Source organism: Fulmarus glacialis, unplaced genomic scaffold (assembly GCF_000690835.1).
Source record: "Fulmarus glacialis isolate BGI_N327 unplaced genomic scaffold, ASM69083v1 scaffold751, whole genome shotgun sequence".
Classification (NCBI taxonomy): Eukaryota; Metazoa; Chordata; class Aves; order Procellariiformes; family Procellariidae; genus Fulmarus; species Fulmarus glacialis.
The window spans coordinates 3,034-13,707 of NW_009190654.1; the positions used below are offsets into that span (position 1 = coordinate 3,034).

The 10,674-nt window shown below is 38.7% G+C and overlaps 1 protein-coding gene across 1 annotated transcript in view; it reads right to left on the reverse strand.

The window, feature by feature from the left end:
* Window positions 1-9,096, reverse strand: part of LOC104082762 (intraflagellar transport protein 140 homolog) — a 10,104-nt gene extending 1,008 nt beyond the window's left edge. Inside the window, exons 1-7 of the mRNA XM_009586004.1 lie at window positions 8,962-9,096; window positions 8,526-8,598; window positions 6,920-7,011; window positions 5,920-6,047; window positions 4,129-4,246; window positions 3,533-3,660; window positions 832-984 (exon numbers count right to left, since the gene is read on the reverse strand). Of these exons, the coding sequence (XP_009584299.1) occupies window positions 832-984; window positions 3,533-3,660; window positions 4,129-4,246; window positions 5,920-6,047; window positions 6,920-7,011; window positions 8,526-8,598; window positions 8,962-9,096 (827 nt within the window). The remainder of the gene's footprint in view (window positions 1-831; window positions 985-3,532; window positions 3,661-4,128; window positions 4,247-5,919; window positions 6,048-6,919; window positions 7,012-8,525; window positions 8,599-8,961) is intronic.
* Window positions 9,097-10,674: the final 1,578 nt, after the last annotated feature.

Below are 10,674 nucleotides of genomic sequence, written 5' to 3' on the forward strand. Positions count from 1 at the left end.
AAACTTTAAATCAACATGGACATTTCAAATCAATGGAATATTTATGAAGGACAGTTCTGTAAAGACAAAATGGTAAGGACTGCTACAAGCACACTAGCAGGGTAAGTGGGGAAGAATTGTTGGTCTGATGAAAGAAATCTTTGATTAGATAATTTCTGACTAATAAAGAGGAAATCTTTTTTCTAATGTAAAAAAGACCGTACAAGATAATTTGGGAAGTACCATAAAGATGTACAATGTCTATCCAGAAAAGCAGAAGATGGTAAGAACTGGGTGGGAAGAGTCTACTTCACTGTTCACCTTAACGGTAGGGTCCCTGTTACTCTATCAAATTAATTCTTGCTGCTAAAAGTGGACTCAAGATATAAAATCTGCATTATTTTTTTAAAAATGAGAATAAGTATCAAACCTCTAGATTATCAATTCACCCAATAACATCACCTGAAAAACTGTAGTCCAGATAAAAGCTTGCATTATGATCATCCTCAAAATTCTAGCACAGATAAAGAAATCACCTCTTTTTCTTCATCGTCACCTGAAAAACTGTAGTCCAGATACAAGCTTGCATTATGATCATCCTCAAAATTTTAGCATAGATAAAGAAATCACCTCTTTTTCTTCATCACTGTATACAAGCTAGGGCTAAAGCAGAAAGCTAACATACAGTGACTGCCTGAAGCAACAGACACCAAACAGGTAGTTTCACTACTCATTTTTGTACAAGATAATGTGTACTACCTACTCCCACATCCTTAATGAAGGACCAATGATTTATTACTTGGACAGGGAGAACTCCATATAAAGCAAGGTAAAACAAACAAACAAAAAGACCATACTGTGCTCTCAGTCTGGTTTTTCTTCTGGTCTGGAGATTGTAGGCCTGTTTCAAGAATTGCTTCACATACAAAAACTCTTGGTTCACTCTGGTCCCAGAAATGGCAAGCAGGGATGTGACTGTGCAACTCTGGATACTCCACAACAAACCTACCAAAAGACAAGAAAACATTTAGAAAGGGAGACAAAATAATTCCAGCCCATTCAGTGCATGAATGTAAATAAAGGACTAACCAAGGGATAATTTTCAGATGATGATCAGTTATCTGTACCAGCACCTCTGCATTGTAACATTAACCATATACATCTTCCTACCTCCTAACACTTTACACATGGCAATGCCACTTTTCATTTGTTCTGTATACATTAACCATGACTATAGGACATAAAGCATTTCAGTAGAAAAAAAGCTGGTACTGCCACAAATACAAATAGGCACCCAAAATCTGTCTCCACTGAGATTACATGTCCTACAGAAATACTTGAACATGCTTCAAATGATCTACCTTACCAACTGCTACCGGTGTAGGTACTACAACATGTGGATTACCTCAGCTCTGCCTTCTTGTGGGTTTTACAACCTGACCCAAGACGCTTATTGCCAGCACTGCTAGAAATGCCCAGCCAGGTTAAAGATAGCTTGAGTACACTGAAGTACATTTAGATAAGCAGTACAGAGAGAGTTTCTAATACATATACCTTGTGTTCAAATCCAGCTAAGCAGCGGTCATAAGAGATCAAAACTAGACAATTGTGATTAAACTGATGGGGAAAAAAAAAAAGAAATTAGTTTATATTCTCAGGCAACAGATCTCTCTCTACTGAGAGTCCAGCAGAGAGACCTGGGCATGCAGTGTGATCGATGCTTTGAGAACTGCTGAACTTCTCAGTCCTGAGGGAAACTCTAGGGTTGCAGCTGAACCTGACCTGCAGCTGGGGGACTTCAGTCTCTAGACATGCCACAGTTCATACCCTTTCCTCAGTACTGTGCTTGAACTTTACACTGTGTATGAATTATTCCAAGGCACTGTGCAATAGCACATTAAGCACAAGGACAACCCCTGCAGCCTTAGGAAAGCCACTCTCTGGCACCAGTTTAAGTAAGAAACATTTTACTGCCTCCTTTGGGCATTTAAATACCACTTCTGTGCTGGCCATGTTAAGACTCTAGATACACAGAATCAGACTATTTTAGCAATGACTTAGGATTATTCTGAAAAAATACAGAATATAAATAGGCGTCAAATCTTAAAAAAGAGAGAAACCAAAGACATCATTAAAACATTTTTTTCATCTGCTGTCACCACTGAAGGGTGGACTTTGTGAGGAAGATTGGAGTAGGGCTGGAAGGCAAATTAAGGGAGAGATTCAAAGGGACGCAGAAATACACAATGTCCTATCCATGCCACTGAATAGTTGCAAACTGAAAAACAGTATTTGTGTAAAAAAATTGGGAGTGTTTAGATTCTGCTTCGGGAGGAGAGACATAGAAGGGGAAGAAGTGTAGATTATTATTATTCTCTGGTGAGTTTACTCATTCTAATTTCAAGATACTCTAAAATGAAGCACAGATAAATGGATTATTCATGCCGACACCATCTAGCATTTAAACATCAGTGAAATAGTATTACTAGTTTGTGGTGGCCTCTGTTGGGCTACACAAGACACTACACTTGAAAACAACTTTCTCACTACTCATTATTACACTGTTTGCATAACTGACCAAGACATAAGGCCCCAAATTTGCACTGGGTAGTTTCTCCTGTTTTTCAGTGATAAAGAAAGTAAATCCTTTTTTGCTTGTAATATCTATAGCAGATAGTTGCTAAAAAAGCAAACCACCTTATATGCTAATGCTCTTTTTTCTTAAGAAAAATACAGTCAGAAAAATTATTGTAAAACCAGATGGGAATTTGTATCCTAACATTCCACCGTACTTCCATGAGAATTCCTAGTTCACTGCATTTTGCTGCCTTGCTACTAGGATTTCTAAGGTATTCACCACAGAACAGCTTGTATGAAAACAAAGCTGTCAGTTCTAAATAGACATCTCATGAGTTTTTATCCATATAAAAACATTCTGTATTGGACTTAAAAATTAACTTTTTCCTAGGAGGAGCTTCAGAATGTCCTCTTTTCAGTTCCTACCTTGTAAACTCCTCATGGAAGAGTTTTTCAAGATTTTCCAAGATTTTTCTTTATTTTAAGATCAGGATCCTGATTCCAGTCATATAATTCCTCTACTCATACCCCCGCAACTCCCAGTCATCCTCCTCTCAGAGACCTCTTGAGCCAGATATGGCTCCCACACATCTAATAATTCTCACTGCATTTCTCTTCTATGAATTTGTCCAATACCTCCATGAACCCTTCTTTCATCATCTATAACTTCCTTCGGCAAGGCGTTCCGTAGCTGCATGTTATCTGAAGAACTGCCGCCTCCTGCTTATTTTGAGCTAGCTTTCTGATACCTTTGTTTGACAGTCCCTAGTTCACGTATTGGAAGAGACAGGGATGCAGGTTGATCGACATACAATGCACCAGTTTAAATTAATTCTTTAGAAATAAAATAATTAAATTCCTACAAGCTCTTACTCAAAGACAGAGGAATGCCAGTATCAAGGTGTGGCTTGTCTTCATAGGGCAGATTCCTATCTTAAATCCACACGTAATACTTCTCAAAATAAAAGCTTCTTACTTGTCAATGCCTCGTCCAGAAGAAAGCTTCTCTCTACGATTTTCCTGTTCAGCCTTGAAATCAAAGAGTGTAACTTTGTCCATTTCAACATCATAGAAACAGATCTTGGAATCAATGTTCCCATCCGCCTGCAAGCAGGGAAAACAAAAGTTGCTGAAGCATGCAGCCAAAAAGAAAAAAAAGGTAAAGTTCAGATGGTATGTTCATCTCATCTGATTCATGCTTTCAGATTTGTTTACTGATAATCTCTCAAGAACATTCTCTGGAAGAAATATCAGAAAATTTCTTGCTGTTTTTCTATTCTAGAAATTAGCCTTTGATTTCTCTGAAATGCTACAAAGTAGCTTTTGCAACTGAAATATTGCTTCCTTTTCTGGGTTGTTCTCCTCACCACATGTACAAAACCTTAACATACCTTAATTTTAGTGTTTAGTTACATGCTTGGACATGACATTTCAAGACCCAATACACTGCATGGAACATGTAGGTTTATTTCTGAGAAGTGAATCTTGTGTCTTCAGTAATCTTCTTGAACTGCACCAGTCTATTAACTGATTGTCAGGTCCTAGGTCAGTAAGTGAAGAGCTTTGCCTCACCTTGCTAACAAGGATGCTGACTTTATTGCCATTAGCATTGCACTTGACAGATGCAATGCCTCCAAGGCCAGGAAACAGCTCAGAGAAATTCTTGCTATTGCAGTGCACTTTTGCCTCTCTGTGGAAAGGAATAAACTTAAATCATATGGTGGCAAGCAACTGGCAATAGACATCAGCCAAAACATTTTTCAAATTATGGGTAAGACTTTTAAAAACAAACTATTTCTACCTTATGACACCACTGCCCCAGACTCCAGCTTCCTCTCCAGAGAATTGCTGTGACCTGCCTTTCTTTCAGGAAAAAGTTAATGAGACAGTCTTTCCTCAATGAATCAGCAAGAATAAACTTCAATGCTCCTACAGGATTCCCAAAACAGGGCTATACAGCAAGAACATCCTACCAGAATTTTGAATTTAGAGGTCTGTTTTTCCTACATAAGTAAATTCAACATGAATGTTGAATATAGCCCATCATATAAAAGTTCTGTGTATAGAAAACACACTGTAGAGCAGAAGTAAAGAAATGTCATTGGGGGGTGGTATTTATATCATCTTACTGGTCACTTTCCCTCCGTACATAAGTTCCAAAAGACTCTATCATTCACATACTTAACACCCACCCTTCCCCCTCCCACACTGCTTTTTTTATTATCTCAAAAGAATCTTACTGCTGGTATAGATACAAACCCAGCGATCATTCAGCAACAAAGAGGACAAATCTCATGAATCAAAAGAATGCGACAGAAAGAAGTGACAGTAATTTAGACCCACAATATGATCCCACGAAAAAAAAACTTTGATTCTGTAAAAATAACATTCTTGGGTTACATGTTTAGACCTCTCATTTATTCTAAGCCAACTATGCTTGCTTTGAAATTAAAGAGCGCTATACTGTCATCATTTGAGAAGGGGTATTTTCATGACTAGCCACAAAAATTTAACATAGCATGCAGGAGTTAAGCTACTTTTTCTCCACTATCAAACATCATAATCCAATATTTGTGCTAGTTACAACCTGCCCAAATCCAATAACCTTCAAATTGTGTCCCGTGCGGAATCTGTGCCATCTCAACTCAGGTAACGAGTTTCCAAGTGGGTAACTAACTAGACTTTAGCATTCCTCTGGTGACAGTATATAAGGAAGAACAGAATCCATTTCACTCTTGAGGTTTTTCAGGTTTTCAAAATTACATTTGTCATTAGCAGATAAATTTTCAAACTGAAACTCATGTCAGGCACATATCTTTTTCACGCCATAGCTGTTTGTCAGCATAGGAACACATAGTAAAGTTTGAACAAAGTCAAGTGAACTTCTCTCTTAATCTAAACAGGAGGAAGAACAGACTGTCCACAATTCTAGGTTCACTTCCTCCATGGATTCACTGAATCAAGTTTGTTGATTTATGAGGAGACACGAGACCTAACATTTTTTTTTTCCTTTATGTCAACTCTTCTGAGATTAAGGTTTTGGTCAAGTTATCAGCAGACACATGTGACATCCTTTTCTTGATCCTCCATAAATTCTCCACCCACTTTCAAATACACAAATATCCCTAACAATATCCTCTTTTAAAAATTATTATTGTTATTCATCCCATGATTTGTCTAATAATTCTGTGGTTCTTCCCTTGCTTTAGGGATAGGCCACCAGTTCACCTAGCCTGCATGTATTGTCTCAAGATTCAAAGTGGCTATCACTTTTCATCAGATCAAAACTAACTAAAGATTCCCCCCTCCCCACAAAATATACACTCAATTATAAACAGATATTTTTAAAAGGCTTATTAATACCTGCGAGAGAGATCAAAGATTTTAAAGTGAGCCAAATCAGTTCCCACAGCCAGGAAATTTCCACAGACATCCAAGAGGCACGGATTCCCCTCTGCTTCAGAGAACACCAGTAGCTGTTTAACTGTGCCCTGAGAAGAAACATGTAACACCAGGCTTGTGTGTTTAGAGTCTAACTAGAAGGGACTTATTTTGTCACCAGATTAAGTAACTAACTGCTGAACTTCTACGTTAGACAAATCCCTACCAGCAGAAGGAGGGAAACTACACACACAAACACGGTCTCTAGAAATGCAATCTGTGTTTCTGGTTGAAAACTGGATGTATAGCCTCTAAAAAAGTCAAAATCTAGATGTATCCTTCTGCAACAATTTCCTCTTCAATAATACAACTTTTTCCAACTAAGAGGGATACAGAAATACAGGTCCCTGAAGGTTCTTTAATATACAGCTGCAAAAATAAATACATGAATTAAATCAGACCTTATTGTGATAAATCCCACCCATTCTTGAATACAATATTTATTTCTTAAATAGAATTATATGTCATAGAACTCTGATAATTAGATTTCTCTTTTTGGTTCTCATGGACTAGCAGAGGCTGCAAAGGTTAAGCAAAAGATTTTGCAGGAACACACAGAATGTGCAGGGGGTATTTTTCATTATCTTATAACAATATTCAGTATGTTCATTTTCCTGTCAGTAATATACATATACATATTCAACCTGCATGCAATTTTGATCTTCTTAAGTCTGGCCCTCATAGAATTCTGTTTTCTTTTACAAATACTTATTAGTTACAGTGCAGTAGCGTTTAAAGTCACAGACTTTTTAAAGAACACAAAATGTCAAAAACCTTTCTGCTCAAATACTCAAAATATTTTTTCTATGGCAAAGGTAGAGTTAATAGATTTACAGAACATCCACTTAACTTTTAAGCTGTAACACCAGTCTTTGAAAACAATAAGGCATATTCATTGCTTCATGGTTTCATCAGCCCTTACCTGCCAAGTGCGGACCTGGACCCGATACGGCTCAACTGTGTACAGATTTTCTCCATGCATGGACAGAACTGGAGAGTCACAAAGAAAATAGCCTGGAACAATCACAATAAAGCCATCATTACAATAAACAGATTTTTTAAAACTAAAAAAAAAAAGGAATTTTAACTTAAAGCATTCAATTTCCACTATCTTGCACCAAATCCATTTTTCAATCCATCAGTCTCTACTGATTCCCAAACTCCTTGGTGTTGCAGCTTTCTTCCATTCTGCCACTACAACCAAAAGCTGGGGCTCCTACTGAAAACAGGTGATTTTGTACACTCTGCCCATGAAAACAAGTGGGAGAGGAAGGGGATAGAGTTGATATGGGGAGTGAAAGAAAGAAAAAGACTAGTGCAATGTGAGGTTCCATTAAAAGAATTCACTCCTTCCTTCATTGAACTACAATTGAAGAGTGATAAAAGAACCTCTGTCAGAAAAGAAGAGTGACTCTTAAGTAATTTCATGAGTGTTGTAGACTGTTGGGACCTTGGTGGTAATAATGCATTGATTCAGCATGGGGAAGTTATAAAATAAATGAGTGAATACAGACAAAGATAAGCCACTTCTCAGAAAACACTTGATGGTTCTTAAAAAGACAAAGCCTAAACTTTCAAGATTTTGGATGGGATTGATGGATTTCTGCATAACCTGTTCCTCAAGGCAGAAATATTTAGGGAGAATTAATCATAGAAAAAACGAATCTCCTTGCCTTCGCTGTATATATAGCAATTTATGGAACAGATTTTCCTGACAGCTGGGACTAAAACCCACTCCTTCCCAGTTCCTATGTAAGTGCTATGTAACCTTGTTTACACCTTCTCCCAAGCAAAATAGAAGAGCCTTCAACAGCCTTATCATGACCTATCTGTAGAAGGCAATAGGAGCTATGGCTACAAAAGTAGGAAAAAAATTCTGTTCTTGATCAACTGTTGGAATGATTTACTTAAAAGATAAAAAATGCAGCCTTACCCTCATATCATGTTTTGTGCAAGGCCCTATATGATATGCTAGCTCTGAGGATACCTTTCAAGTCTAGGTGTGACAGTCAGGTATACATCTAACCTGTGGGAAACAGCAACAAGATGCTTGGTTTTGTCAAGGCCAGTCACACGCTTGGATGCCTTAGGAACTCTATGAATGAAGCATATTTAGTATTTAGGTACTTCCAGGATTGGGTTGTAGCTGAACAGAGGTTAAGAGCATATATATTTTAATTTTATGCCTACAGATGCACATCGCCTTCAGTTTTACCTCTGTTGCTGCACTGCTACTCATAATACAGGAATACCAACACATTCTGAGGTTAACCCACACATTATATCCCAGCATATTTAGTGAATAAAGCACAGGTGTAGGAGTTGGAATTTGAGTTCTGGTTTTGTTGATGATTTTTATACCCTAATCTTTCTATTCTGCAAAATGGGAATATGAAGTCTAATTAGTATTAATAATATTTTTCACTTTGCATTTACGATTACAGTCCATCAGCTATTATGAATGAAGAGAATGTGTAACTTTGGAGGAAGAGAACCATTGCAACTCTGATCAGTGTTCTAAGTCCTACCTGCACTTCTGAAGTTATCTCCTGAGCACTCAAAGACAGTAACTTGCTTCCCGTTCCAGAATACTACAGCATCCTAAACCAATCAAAAAAGCAAAAGAATATATACATTCAATTTCTTTTGGAATCATAGAGGAATTTATGCAGTAACACAGCAAGACGTTCCACACAATAGCCACCATTCACTAGTTCCTCTGTATATTGAGTTGGGAGGCTTTTGGTAACCCAAAAGTTCTCTGGTCAGCACCCAGAGAATTACTGAGTCACTGTGCTATCTGAAAATCAGCTCCACCACAGCATCATTGCTACCATCGTAACAATACTTCCATTACACAAATTGAGTATCAAAGAAGGGTTATATTAAAGACTTAGAAAGTTTGGTCTCCATACACCTAACTAGGCAAACAGTCAAGCAAATAAATGAAAAATCCCAATTAACCTTAGTAGCGAAGACTCCATTAACATTCATATCAACATGAAGACTGTGTGTGGTTCCTGTGCTGAAGAAGGTCACATTAAACAGGTTGGGAGACACCTGTACAATGGCCACTTGCTGATGAAAATGAGACGACATGGCCTGCTCACTGAGGATCACCACAGAGCTGATGTTGTTCACTGCCAGCAGGTTTTTTCGGGAGCCCCACTGCACACAATGGGAGGAGGGAAGGAAAAAAAAAAAAAGCACAAAACACAATTTCATCTAAGATCTTGAACAGTCACAGCAACGTCCCCAAGACAGATGATAAGGGGTAGGATAAACATTTTTGTACATATACAAAGTCCTACTACCTAAACACAATTATAGTCAATGACTAGGAATTATTAAATATAGGTTAAAACTATTATGCTTGTTACCCAGCTACTCAGACTCCCTTAGTCTAAGGGAAGAGCTGTTTTTTAAATTAAAACCACTTTTCTTTCCTAAGATACTATTGCACCATGTTACATTTACTACTGCAAGACAGCATCACATATTTAAAGGGCTTAATAATGCTGCAATCTGTAAAACCAAGTTGCATGCATAGTTTCTGTTTTGATTACCATATTCTTTTCTGTACTTTTGATAGCCCTTTCAGTCAAAGTAGTTCAAATTTCTTAGCAGAGAGTGCTAAATCAGATGGATAAACAAAGGGGTCCAAAAGTACACTTATCCCCTTATAGAATCATAGAATAGTTTGGATTGGAAAGGAACCTTTAAAGGTCAGCTAGTCCAACCCCTGTGCAATGAGCAGGTACATCTTCAACTAGATCAGGTTGCTCACAGCCCCGTCCAACCTGACCTTCAATGTTTCCAGGGATGGGGCATTGACCACCTCTCTGGGCAACATGTGCCAGTGTTTCACCACCCTCATCGTAAAACATTTCTTCCTTAGATCTAGTCTAAATCTACCCTCTGTTAGTTTAAAACCATTCCTCCTTTATCCTATCACAACAGGCCCTACTACAAAGTTGGCCGCCATCTTTTTTGTAAGCCCCCTTTAAGTACTGAAAGGCTGCAATAAGGTCTCCCTGGAGCCTTCTCTTCTCCAGGCTGAACAACCCCAACTCTCTCAGCCTTTCTCCATAGCAGAGATGTTCCATCCCTCTGATCATTTTTGTGGCCCTCCTCCGGACCCGCTCCAACAGGGTATTGATACCGGGGGGTTGCCCTGACCAAGACGCAGGACCTTGCACTTGGCCTTGTTGAACCTCATGAGGTTCACATGGGCCCACTTCTCAAGCTTGTCCAGGTCCCTCTGAATGACATCCCGTCCCTCAGGCGTGTCAACTGCACCACTCAGCTTGGTGTCATCTGCAAACTTGCTGAGGGTGCACTCGATCCCACTGTCTATGTCATTGATAAAGGTATTAAACAGGACTGGTCCCAATACGGACCCCTGAGGGACACCACTTCTCACTGATCTCCATCTGAACATTGAGCCATTGACCACTACGCTCTGGATGCGACCATCCAACCAATTCCTCATCCACCAAACAGTCCATCCATCAAACCCGTATCTCTCCAATTTAGGAGGATGTTGTGGGGGACCGTGTCAAAGGCCTTGCAGAAGTCCAGAGAGATGACATCCGTAGCTATTCCCTTGTCCACTGATGTAGTCACTCTATTATAGAAGGCCACTAGGTTGGTCAGGCAAGACTTGCCCTTGGTGAA